The 14,238-nt window shown below is 35.2% G+C and overlaps 1 protein-coding gene across 1 annotated transcript; it reads left to right on the top strand.

Annotated features, from left to right (window-relative positions):
• The first annotated feature begins 11,553 nt into the window (after nucleotides 1-11,553).
• On the top strand, nucleotides 11,554-14,001 carry LOC132618798 (uncharacterized). Its single transcript, XM_060333804.1, has 3 exons — nucleotides 11,554-13,163; nucleotides 13,257-13,376; nucleotides 13,468-14,001. The coding sequence occupies exons 1-3, from the start codon at nucleotides 11,808-11,810 to the stop codon at nucleotides 13,774-13,776; spliced, it is 1,785 nt and encodes a 594-aa protein (XP_060189787.1). The 5' UTR covers nucleotides 11,554-11,807; the 3' UTR covers nucleotides 13,777-14,001.
• Nucleotides 14,002-14,238: the final 237 nt, after the last annotated feature.

The following is a 14,238-nucleotide window of genomic DNA, read 5'->3' as shown; positions in this document are numbered from 1 at the left end:
CAAGATGAAACTACTGAAAGGGTATTTTGAGAAAAAAAAAAAGTTCAAAAGCTCAAACCGACCAAAGAGGTTGTTACATAGAACTTAGTTAAATGAAAGACAGTGGTTTGTCTCTTTAATCGCCAAACAAAAGTACTAAAAATCGAAAGGAGTAATTGAAAATGTCCTTGTAAGAGTTCATAAATTTCTGTTCCCAGTAAATTTAATAGTACTTAAAATGGAATAAAACACTGAGGTTCCATTGATTTTAAGAAGGCATTTTCTCGTAATACGAAGAGCAAATATTAATGTCCATTAAAGACAATTGATACTATGAGTTGACGAGAAAAGAGTAATTTTGACATGCGTAAAATATTGAAATTTCCTGAGGATGAGTCATCGTCTTCTTATTTTCATATTGACTTGCTAAATGACCTTACAGAAGAACACAAAGACGATCAATTGATTACGAATTCATTAGAAAGATGTTTGACTAATTTAGTACCACACTTGATAATCCCACCATCAAAGAAGAAGCTGAAACACTAGAAAAAGGTTTAGAAAATGAGAAAGTGTCACTACGAGAAATTCAATAAAAATTTGAACTCAAAACTCTTCCTTCTCATTTAAAATATGCTTTTCTTGAACCTGAATCATTTCCAGTGATCATTTCATCTTCTTTGACTACAGATCAAGAAGGCATCCTGATTAGACTCTTAAAGGAACACAAAAAAGTCTTATGGTGGACTATAGCTGACACATAAGGAATTAGTTAAGATATTTGCATGCATAAGATCCTCAAGGAACATAATTACAACTCAATAGTCCAATCCTAAAAGATATTGAGCTCAACAATGCAAGAAGTTGTCAAGAATAAAGTGGTGAAATTTTTAGCTGCAAGTAACATTTACCCGATATCTGACAGTTCTTGGGTAAGTCCTGTGCAGGTAGTGCCAAAAAAGTAGGTATTACTGTAGTAAAAAATGAAAATAACAAACTCATACAACAATCTTAGTATGGAGAGTTTGTATTGATTACAGACGACTTAATGAGTTTACAAGAAAAAACCATCTTCCTCTGCATTTTATTGATCAAATGATTGAAAGAATAACAGGTCATGGTTTTTACTGCTTTCTTAATGGATATTCTAGGTATAATCAGGTACCAATTGCTCCAGAAGATCACGATAAGACCACATTCACATGCCCTATGGTACATACACTTACCAAAGAATGTTATTTGGACTATGTAATGCTTCGGCTACATTTCAGTGTTGCATGTCGGCTATTTTCTTAGACATAACTAAAAAATTCTTGAAATCTTCATGGATGATTTCATGCTTTTTGGTAAGACATTCAAAGATTGTCTCTATCATTTAACATTGGTGCTTAAAAGATGTGAAGAGACAAATCTGGTCCTTACTTGGGGAAAATGTCATTTTATGATAACAGAGGGAATTGTTTTAGAACATAAAATCACTGCTAAAGTAATAGAAATTTATAATGCTAAATTGATCTTATGGCAGGATATTGTTAAAGGCATTAGAAGTTTCTTCGGACATGCAGGTTTTTCTTGAAGCTTCATTAAAGATTTCAAAATCTCTAACTAACCTATTAATGAAAGATGTGAAGCTTAAATTTTTAGACAATTGCAAGAAAGCATTTGATATTCTCAACGAACAATTGACTAACGCTCCAATTGTTGTCAACCCTGACTAGAGTCAGCCGTTTGGAATTATGTGTGATGCAAGTGATATAGTAGTTGAAGTAGTTTTGGACAGAAAAATGATAAGATTTCCAGACCCATATGATATTCTAGTAGAACTCTCAATGAAGCTCAATTGGTTAAGCTACTGCTAAGAAAGAACTACTAGCACTAGTATTTGCCTTTGACAAATTACGATCATAACTTATCGGAGCTAAGGTCACAGTATTTATAGATGATACAACACTAGAATATCCCCTAACAAAAAAGGATACTAGACCTCGATTGCTAAGTGGATATTGTTTTTTACGAGAATTTGACCTTGAAAGTAAGGATCGGAAAAGGTCTGAAAATCAGGTGGCAGATCACTTGTCGAGATTGAAAAATCCTCTATTAGAGTATACTGACATTAGAGATGAATTCTCAGATGAGTAAATCTACTCAATGACACCACTAGGTGATCAATTTCCGTGGTTTATTGATATCGCCAAATACAGTTGATAAATGGGTACCTCAAGGATTTTCCTATCTATAACAACAACAACAAAAAAATTGTAGATGTTAATAACTATTTTTGATATGATCCTTACTATTTTTGATATGATCCTTACTTATTCAAATATTATACAGACAGTCTCATTAGATGGTATTTTTCCGAAGCAGAAATGATCAACAATTTGCACCATTGCCATGACGGTGTTGTTGGCGGTCAGTATGCGGCTAACAAGATTGACTCCAAAGTGTTGGAAGAGGGATTCTTTTGGCCAACCCCTTTCAAGGATGCTAGAATTTATTCACAAAATCTGATAAATGTCAACGAACATTCAAAAAAGATGAAATGCCCTTATAGTCTATTCGAGTATGTGATATATTTGATGTATGGGGCATCGATTTCATTGACCATTTTCTTCATGACGTTTTAGCTAACTCACACAATTTTCTCTTATTTGTGAAAAGAAGTTGACAATGCAACATTCCACCAAGGGGATATAGTCATAAATTTAACTAAGGTTAAGGGAGTTGAGGAGGGGGAATGATAATGGGAAAACAAGAATAACAATTCTATTATTTACTTATTGCAAATAAATGTATTTGTAAGTTGTAATATATGGATGTCCCTTAGCAAACGGTAATCTTACGCACCTTTTCAGGGTTCACATACATCACATGAGGCAAGTGTTGTATTTATAATCATATATTTGCACTCAATATTCTCTACTCTTCCTTTACTTTCTGAATCCACGCCCTACGTGGTTGTAGTCGTGTATATGTTTTTGAACTTGTATATTTTATTCGCTTCCTTATTTTTTTATCTTTTCGTTTCAAATTTAAATACGTACATTTGAATGTGTAGTTCCATACTTTAATTGAAATGTTTTTAGGGGATTTTCAAATAATATTATATAGAATGTTAAAAGAATCATCAAGCTATTTTCTGCTTTTTCAATCTAGTGGGACTAAAATTGATGTTGACTAATTTTTACATTTGATATTCTTGAAAAGAAAATTATTTAATCAGTTAAGGTCTATGTATATGTGATAAAGGAAAAGAAGTAGTTGATAGATAAATGTTCTGAGAATGACACTGATAACAAATCAATGATATACTAACAAATGCATTGCCAGATGTAAGAAGTCAGAAAAAATGACTTCAAATTTGATGTTTTGCTCAAGTTTAAAGAGCAATTTAGGATGCACCTCTTTAGAGAAGCATAACAAATACATATTACTTCCATATAAGCATAGGATTAGGAATGTTTTATGCTTGATATTACACGTTAAGATTCAAAAATAAGGTTTAAATATCTGAAAAAGAATGATAGACCTTGAGAAAAATATTTATTTCAAAGCTTAACTGACAGTGTTACGACTAAAGAATATACTAACAATATAGTTGGTCAATGAGTACCACCTTCGGCATCATAAATTTGAGATTTTAGAGATATTTGACAGTATAATTTTTTGTATATTTTACTTTTTATTGTGGAACACATGTAATTAAAATACACGTTTGCTGATATCTTATCTTCGTACGAAGCGTGACCAATTTCACTAGTACTAGTTTAAAGTAATGGACAACGACTAAAGCCATAAGTGAAGGAGAGCTTTAAAAAATAAATTTTCACAATCCTAATCTGATGATATGGATAACTTAAATAAGTCAAGCTGGCGACATTAAGCTCTGATTATCACTTATTCTATTAGTAAGTCTTTCATTAAGAGTAACTTTTCTTGTTGCAATTCGTTTTATCTATATAATATTCTAATATTCTTCTTTTAAGATAGAAATGTTAGTCTTTAATATTATGGTAAAAATGTTATATGTAGTTTAAGTTTGAACCTTTTAGTTTAATTTTCAATTATGTATGAGTAATTAGTGTCCAAAAAAATCTACTATTAGAAAATGTTTCCCTGCTAAAATGGATCTTACGTATCACACTTAAATAAATTTGGACCTCAATGCGGATACCGCATACTGGGTATATATATATATATATATATATATACAATATTTAGAAGCCAACAATGTTGCGTACGAACACAGCTCTAATGAGTTGTACAAAAAGTAGGCTTGAGAGAACATTTAAGGGTTTTAAAATTTTGGCCTTTTGTGGTCCAATTTAATCGGATGTTTAACACGTGGAAGGGCCTTATTTCCACATGTGTATAGCAGCAACAACATCGTTGTATAATTAAAGAGTCCAAGGACAGAGCTCATTTCAACCGACTAATTTTGAACTCAGTCTCTGTCTCAGTTTTTTTTTTTTCAAAAAAAAAAAAAAAACTCAACACTCTCAAGATAGAAACAGGTAAGTTTTTGCGCCTTCTTTTATCTCCTTTTTCTTCCACTGTTTCTTCTTCCTTTCTTCCATTTTATTAGTGTTTTTTCTCTAGTTTCAGTTGTTTATTTTTGGTCGGTTCTTTCTTCATTCCTTCTTTGTTTGTTTCATTGGTAATGAAAATTTGGTGTGTGGAAATTTGATGAATGTCTATTAGTTTTATATTTGTGCATGGCTGCATACAATAGTTGTGGAGATTTGGTGAATGTCCATTAGTTTTAGATTTCATGCTTGGCTGCATACAATAGTTTAATGCAGTAGTTTCTGATTTTGATTGTATAAGAAAGTACTTTTTTAGGGTGGATAGGTGCTTTGGTATTGGAATTGGTGTATAATTCTACTTTCATGTTTCTAATTTAGTTAGATATTCATTACCAAAAGTTAGGACATTAAGATGTTATCCTCAAAGAGGATGCTTAAACAATAGATTTTGTCAATTAACTTTTCAGAATGAGCTTATATCAATCAGCTCCTTCAATAAGATTAACTCATTGTTGATTAAAGTTCTTCTTACATATCATCTTTAGCTAAAATATTAAATTACGTACACAAAATATTACGCCAGAATTTTTAATGTTAAATATTACTCCAGTATTTGATAATGTTCTTGATTTTTAGCTACTATTAAAGAAAAAACCCAAGTGATCAATATTCTCTATTATATTCAACGTTATTCAGATATGAGGTAAAGGTACTGGTTTCTGTACCCAGTTTGTTATGCTAGTCCGATGTTTCAGTATGCAAGTCATGTGGTTTCAACTCTATCCTTGAAAGCCCGTACTATCCTATTACGTCCATGTTTATTCGTCTTACTGCCTGCTGATTTTGGTAGTTTTTGCCTCTATTTTGCAACAAATACATTTAGACAATCATGCATTAAAAGTGTAACTGGCCTATTAAGGATTACATATTAGCTGGTTCATTGTCTCCTTATTTTGAAGAGACATTCATAATGATAAATCTGGAATAGAATTATTGTTTTCAACGAGTCATTGTTGGTGGATTTTTTGGTAAAGGATGTCACGTTTTGAAATTGTTAGTAGCTCTAATTACTTGTATACCTCTTCTTGTTGATACTATTGTCAAGTTATATCTTTGGCAGACATATGGCACTAAGATTCAACATTGGCCGAATAACAACTGACAACCCAGATTAGACTTGCAAAGTCCAAATTATAGACATGACTCGCGAGCGAGAAAGCCTGGAGAAGAAACTCAGATTCCAAAATTTGATTTTCGAATATGCAGAGGTAATTTCATCTGTAGTAGTAACATCTAACTATCTTTACATAGAAATATAATCGCCTTCATCTCATACGCATATTGATGTCACGACCCAATTTAGGGTCGCGCGGGCACCTACCTTTCCCTCGTCGGTAGGCGAACCCTCAATCAACAACACATTAATCAAGTAAAGGCAATTTGAATATTCCAATAACTAAGTACAATTAACAGCGAAAATCAATTAATTACTAAATTTCAATATTGAAGATATTTACAACCGTTAAATAAATAAATACTCTTTTCAAGTTCTCATGATATGGTCTAGACTAGTACAAGAGCGACTAAATGACATGGATTACGACAACGTTATAAGACCCAACCTCCGTCCCGGAATGAAATGGGAGGAGGCCTTCAGATTAGGCACAGCGCATCTCTGAACATGTTGCAATCAATCACCTGAAATACTCTACACCCAAAAAGGGTGTAACAAGAGCAGTATCAGTACAATCAACGCGTACTGAGTAAGTATCATAGGCCGACAATGGTTAGTGACACATATCAGTAAAAGAATTCACAAATAAATATGATAGTAACTAAGTCAAGTCATAATCTATATACTGCTCGTTATAACAGCAAGATCCTTAAATCATTAACTTTCCTCTAATAATCACAAGACAAGTCCACAACTTTCTTTACAAAATCATATATCATTATACCTTTCGTTTTTGGTCTAGGAATCGACTCTTCACTATGATATCTTTAGTCTACATCCTTTTAGAGGTCCAACATACAACTGATCCTACAAACGATCCTCACAATAAGCTAACTAATAAAATCAAGATAATCGAAGACAAGTATACATCATTGCTTAAACAACATTTTAATCCCAATTCCGTTCCAAGTCTCAATGAATCAATCCGAATCAAACATTACAAGTAAACATCAAATCATCCCAGACAAACCATAATGCAATGCAATGCAATGATGTATCAATGCAATGCAATGTCATGCAAATGTTGTGTACACATATACTCCAGACGGAAATATCGACGTCTCGGTAGCACAACCCAGTGTGACTCGCGAAGTCTAAGTGCCACTCGTCCCAGATCTTTACCTAACAGACAGATGGGACCTCGGATCTTTGCCCACGGGGGGTTCTCACCGGTACCACTCTGGGAGACCCGCGAAGTCCATTTACTATCAACGATTCCGGAACTAATCATCGGATATCGGCCATGCAATCAACGATTCCGAAATTAATCATCGGACATCGGCCATCTCTCGTCACTCAAGTAAAAGAGTTTTATCATGTATCAATTTCACTCAATCAGCGATTCCAGGATGAACATCGGACATCGGCCATCTCACATCACTCAAGTAAAACTGAGCCCAACTCATCAAGTGTTTCATCAAATATCATCAATGTCTCAACAGTGTATCATGGAAATGAAAGTGCGTGCAATGCAAGAATCAACATCAATAATCATGCTTAATATCACAAGCACCAACAATGGGTACGCAAAAAATATATCCGAATAACAAATACCAGCAGTGGGTATGCCAATAATATAACCGAATCACAAGTACCAATGGTGGATACGCCAACAATATATCCGAGTCACAAATACCAACACAAGGTATGCCAATAATATAACCGAATCACAAGTACCAATAGTGGGTACGCCAACAGTATCGTAATCAAGATGATAAATTGAATCCACACAAATCAACAACTCATGGCATCAAGCCAACACAACAGAACAATCAAATCACAACATAACGGGGTGGCAAGCCCCAAACACAAAACAGGTTGATCGAGTCGATACACATTATTACCACTTTCCCTAACTCATCCTAATAGCTTAGAACAAGTAATTTCACCTTCTACTCACAATCATTCCTCACAACTCAATCTAGAACTCAGTCACAATCTTTGGTACATTTTATCCTGCCATTATCAACTAGGTTCGCTATTTATGGTATAACACAATTAACCACATATTACGGAATTTCCCATCGTGTGACATAAATAAAATATGTATCTTCCACTACTCCCAAGTCACTAAAATCCACCAATATTCAAGAAACCACACCAAACATCCTAAGGAGTCTACATGCCACAAGCCCGAACACACAAATCACACAACAATAACATCCTAGGATTCCATCCCAAATCTTCAATTCCTACACATGCATTCTCCGTTCCTTCTGATACACGAATATATGACACTAACCGGAGTCTACCGAAAGGGAAGCCGTAACCTACCTGGCAGCCGAACGGGTGCCACGAACCCACACGTTGCCTTGTCTTTTGAAGCGTCTCCAAATAATCAAACTCTATCACATAAGAATTCTATGTAAGAAACTATGAATAATGACACCCATATTGGCTACTTTCTATTTGGTTCAAATTTCAACCCTTAATTTAGGAAAATGGGTCTCAAGGCCAAAAAAGGGAATTTTATTGTCAAAATACCAAATTCAATACCAAAAGGTCAAAACCCGTTACTATAATCATAGGAATACTCAATTAATTCTCAGAATCATCAATATAATGGAAACCCCCAAATTTAGGTCAAAGAACCCTAACTTTAATTCATGAAATTCAACTCTAGCATGGAAGATTATTTGTTAACAAGCCTAGATCTATCATTATTTAGAATAAATAGCAACATTAACATCATTTATTCACAATCTAGGAAGCTAATTCATTTTGAGAACCTTTTCAAGAAAAACCCCTTAAACTCGCTTTGATTCTATGGGTTCTATGGTCATATTAACGATTAAAAGGTGAAACTAAGTAAGTATGAGGTAAGAACTTTACCTTAGGATGGAATTCAACTTTCTACCTTCAAAATGGCCTCTTCTATGACATAGAACGAACATAGAAAAGATGGGGAATGTTTAAGGGTTTATGAAATAAAAGGGTTATTCTGGTGCAGTTATGCCACTACAGCGGCTAAGGGTGTCAAATGGGCCGGGCCAGCCCGAACCCGGCCTAGACCCACTAAGAGGTGCAAGGGGCTGGGCTAGGTGGGCTTTATTAGGGGGCTGGGCCGGACAAGGTGGACAGCCCACCAGCCCGGCCCACCAGTAGCCAGGGTGATGGCCCACCGGGGCACCGGCTCGGCCCGGCCCACGTCAAATAAATTAAAAAAAAAGATAAGTACTACATTTATTACTAATAATAAGTATTTTAAAAACATTGTATCCCAATAAATTAGGAGTCTCTTTTTACGGAGCACTTTAGTTTTCTTTAAAATTGTATTTTAAAGTTAGACAATCTTGTTTTCTCAACAAATATACCTTTGATACATTTTCAGTATATAGTATTTATTAGATTGTGATAGTACTTATCTCAACAAATATACCTTTGATAAATCATTCAGTTCAATTTCATGCCTTTTCACAAGTGTCTACGCAATACACCGGTACCTCTCTCCACCCCCCCCCCCCCCCCTAATAGGCTAATACCTGACGCTCCGGACTTGTGGAGATATATGTCACCACAATGTTGACATTTAACATGTTCCTCATTTAGAGTCCGTTTGGATTGGCTTATAAGTTGCTTATAAGATGTTTTCAGCTTTTTTGAGTGTTTGGCTGGCCAGCTTAAAGTCATTAATAAGCTCAAACAAATAATTGGACTCATTTGACTTAGCTTATCTAAAGCAGCTTATAAGCTGAAAACAGCTTATAAGCAAAAAACAATAAGTTAGACTACCCCAACTTATTTTTTTTAGCTTATAAGCTACAAACAGCTTATAGGCATAAGCCCATCCAAACAGGCTCTTACTCGCTCAAAATGCATCCACACCGCACTTGAAGTTGATCTTCGAACTCGAGGAGAAGGTGGAGGTGAAGTAATGTACACTAGTTGAATAACAAATTTAGATAAAGAGAGAATTGTGGAAGAATTGTGTGAAAATGAAGAAGAATGGAGGGGTATTTATAGTTTGAAAATATGACCAAAGTGAAGTTATTCATAAATTTAGGGGTTCAAATAAAATTAGCAACGACTAGTTTTTTAAATTTACAACGGCTAGCTTTTTGAATTTGACAACGACTAAACTTTTTTTAATTTAGCAATTTTATCATTAGATGTAAATGTTAATTTTATTATTATTAGTAAATGTAAATGTCTATTTTTGTATTAGAACTTATATATAAAAAAAAAAAAGCCCGACCCACTAACTATAACTCGGCCCGGCCCGGTTAGCCCGAGGTGTAGCCCCTATCCGGGTGGGCTGGGCCAGACACCCTTTTCCCTCTCCAAGCCCGGCCCCCTGTGGCCCACGTTTAAATGGCCCGGCCCACTTGACACCCTTAACAGCGGCCATCGTACCGCCCCAGTAGTGCTCAGACCGCTATGGCGGTCTAGCCTTAACCCTTCGCAATGCCGCTGCAGCGGTCACCTCTCCGCCTTAGCGGTGCGGCTGCAGCGATCCTGGTGCTACTGTGGCGGACACTAGTAACCTGAACACCAGAAAAAGATTCCTAACTTTCGAACACTACTAAAAAACTGCTAAAAATCGACGGATCAAAAACCGACGCACTGGGTCGTTTAAAAAAACCGACAGAAAACCGACTCACAGAGTCGGTTTTTTGTATTTTTAATTATTTTAAATTATTTTAATCAGAAAACCGACGGACAACATCGGTTGTTTTGGCAGAATTTTGAAAATATAATTCCGCCAAAATAAACCGACGTCCCACGTCGGTTTATTTTAAAAAAAAATTAATATAAAACCGACGTCGCACGTCGGTTTTATTTTAAAAAATATTATAAATAATATACAATTCATTTTGTTTTTAAAAAAAATAATAAACATTTTGTTTTTAAAAAAAATAATAAACATTTTTTTTTTGAAGAAACCGACGGACAGTGTCGGTTTCGTTTTTTTAAAAAAAAAATTTTGGGGTCAAAATCCGGTCAAATGTGCGGAAAAAACCGACGGACAGAGTCGGTTTTGTCCGTCGGTTTTTCCTATATATTGGCAGTAACGAGATTCTTTCCCATATCAGCTATCCCTCTTCAAAATTAAACCCACCCTCCCCAAACCCTAGCCGCCGCCCCCCTCCCCTCCGCCCGACGCGCCTCCCATTTCGCCGCCGCCCAACGCCGCTGCCTGCGCAGCTCCTTCCCCCCTACCCCAAACCCATTTTGAAGGTTAGTTTCTCTTAAATTAGGGCATTTAAAATTCTTTTAATCTTAGTTTTATTTGTAGATTTTAGGCCTAATGCTCGTCTATTTAGCTTTGTTAAACATCATTTGCAATGTTATTAATGTTGAATTTGTGAAAAAAAAAGTAAACTTTATTTGCCTAGTTTAATTTACTTGTCATTTTTTTTTTTTGGGTTGAGATTGTGCTATATTTCATATTCTTTGTCAATGTATTTGTGTTAGCTTAGTTATCATTCTTTGTAATATTGTTGATGTTGAATATGTGCAAAAATATATACTTTAATTATTTGACTAGTTTTTTTTTTGTTGTTGGATTGTGCTTTTTGTTAGAAACCCATAAGTTATTAGAATTGTTATTGATCATTCTAAATTAGAATGGATTGAGATTGTGCTTTTCAAAGTTAGAATTGTTAAGTTATAGTGTTTCTATAACCTCAATACTAAAATGTAGATTTTATTTCTCTAGATTTACTTTTCAATTTTTAGAATTGGTTGGAATTGTGCTTTTCAAATTAAGTTAGAATTATTAAGTTATGTTAGAATTATTAAGTTATAATATTTCTATAACCTCAAAACTAAAATGTAGATTTTATTTGACTAGATTTACTTTTCAATTTTTAGAATTAAAGTTAGAATCCATAAGTTATTAAAGTTAGAATTGTTATTGAGAATTCAAAGTTAGAATTAGTTGGGATTGTGCTTTTCAAAATTATATTAAAGTTAGAATTTATAAATTATTAAAGTTAGAATTGTTATTGAGAATCCAAAGTTAGAAATGGTTGGGATTGTGTTTTCTTAAGTTATATTTTAAGTCAGAATTCTTAAGTTATAATATATTTCTATAACCTCAATAATTTGTGGGTATATTTTTGTAGATGGATCGTATGTGGATGTATAATATGAATAATAGTAATCGTGTGGGTGTACATGATGAATTTGTTGAAGGTGTTGATGGGTTTATCAAACATGCAATGACACTTTACCCTTTTCAAAATGAAGGGGTAATTAGGTGTCCTTGTTCTCATTGCCGGTGTATGAAGTATTTGAAACCGGAAGCGGTTAGGGTTCATTTATATAGTCGTGGGTTTAAGCAGAAATATTATGTTTGGACTGATCATGGAGAGACTGATGGGGTCAATGGTATATTTTACAATATGGTTGTCGGTGAAAGTAGTGTGTCGCAGGAATATAGTCACGTCCAATATGATAGAGTTAATGATATGGTTAATGATGCTTTTGGCGTACAGTCTGGGTTTGAACCTGAGCAAAATTTTGAGGAACCTCCTAATGAAGAAGCAATGCGCTTCTATCAAGAATTAGAAGAGGCTAGTCATCCACTTTGGGTAGGGAGTCAGCATTCTAAGTTGTCTATTGCAGTTAGAATGATTAACATCAAATCAGATTGGACTGTTGCTGAAGCTGCTATGGATTCAATGATTAAGCTTGTAGGGGAACTAGTTAGTCCGGAATTCGATATACCTAAGAGTTACTATGAAGCAAAGAGATTGGTTTCCAAATTAGGATTGTCGTATGATAGAATTCATTATTGTCCAAACGGTTGTATGTTGTTCTATAAGCAAGATGTTGATTTAAATGAATGTAAAATATGTGGACATGCGCGTTATAAGCGGACACCAAGTGGGAAGACGGTTCCAATTAAGGCGATGCATTATTTACCTATTATACCTAGGTTAAAGAGGTTGTTTGCATCGCCGAGTTCTGCTCCTCACATGAGATGGCACAGCGAAAATAGAAGGCCACCTGGTGTTATGTGTCATCCATCGGATGGAGAAGCGTGGAAACATTTTGATAGAACTTATCCTGATTTTGCTAGTGAATCAAGAAACATTCGTTTGGGTTTGTGTGCGGATGGTTTCACACCATACTCTGTTTCGGCTGCACCCTATTCTTGTTGGCCTGTATTTCTTACTCCATATAATCTACCGCCTGAGATGTGTATGACAAGTCCCTATATATTCCTAAATTGTGTTATCCCTGGTCCTCGTAATCCAAAAGTTTTGATTGATGTCTATCTACAACCTTTGATTGATGAGTTAAAACAATTGTGGTGTGAAGGTGTAGTGACATATGATATATCAACTAAGGCATATTGGCAAACTCCTGAGTTTATCGCCAAGTCTGAGCAGGCAAAGGCTGCCCGTGCATCCCAGAAAGGTGGCTCTTTGCACACTGCGGGTGCAAGAAGTCAGGGGCACGTGGCTAGGACAATGGTAAGTAATTTTATACTTTTAAAGTTACCTACGATCAATATATCATTATTAAGCTATTAATTTTATGTTTAACTTTTTTTTTTTTTTTTGCAGAAAAAAGCTACGGGACAGATGCCAACTCAGGATCAGCTATTCCTAAAGACCCATACAAAAAAGAAGAAGCACGAGTCGGATCCGACCTTATGGGTTGAGGACAGGGCTCATGATTCCTATGTAAGTGATAATTTTATTATTTAAGTAATTATATATAAGTTTAATTATGATAATATTCGTTATATACTAAGTTTCATTTTTTAATATACAGAGGCAATATATGGATCATGTGGACCAGTACAGCCAAACTCAGCCTGAGCATCCGAGCCGTCCTCCACCGGAATTAGAGATAGATTTTTGGTGTAGAACAGTTGGGGGAGTACAAAAGGGTAGAGCGTACGGTCTAGGCCCAAGGAACAACTTAAGTCGCCTTCGGTCAGGATTGCGAGGTGAAGGGTCTTCTCGACAAGCCGAGGGAGTTGATGATGTTCAGGTCGCAGCTATGGCGCAGCAAATTGCTGAACTTAATAGGAAATTAGCTGAACTGAGGCAAGAAGAGTTGAGGAAAGTAACACCATGAAAGCGAATATTGAATTGCTAATGGCACAAGTTAAAAGCCACATCGCATGTGGACGTTTTGGTGTGCCCCCTTCTCCCCCTCCCTCTGACCCAGAAGATGATGATGACGGTGATTTCGTAGCTCGAACACCGGATGATCAGTTGTAGTAGTTTGAATTTAATAATGGACTTATGTTAAAACTAGTTAATGGTACTTTTGGTTGGTCATTTAAATATTTCAGAACTTTGAAGGTTTATTTAGATCGTATTTGATGTGTTTTATAATTACTTAGGATGATTTTATGTGTTGTAGCTCTTTTAGAATTGATTTGGAGCATTTTAATGCTAGTTTTGAGCAGCTTTTGTTATTGGTTTCTGAGCAGATTTTGGTACTGGTTTTTGTGCAGGTGTGGTTGCAGAAAATGCATGATTTGCATGCTGAAATTTTTCCAGAAAACCGACGGAAAATCGACTCTGTCCGTCG

Source organism: Lycium barbarum, chromosome 11, assembly GCF_019175385.1.
Source record: "Lycium barbarum isolate Lr01 chromosome 11, ASM1917538v2, whole genome shotgun sequence".
NCBI lineage: Eukaryota > Viridiplantae > Streptophyta > Magnoliopsida > Solanales > Solanaceae > Lycium > Lycium barbarum.
This window is presented reverse-complemented; position numbering and strand designations above follow the sequence as displayed.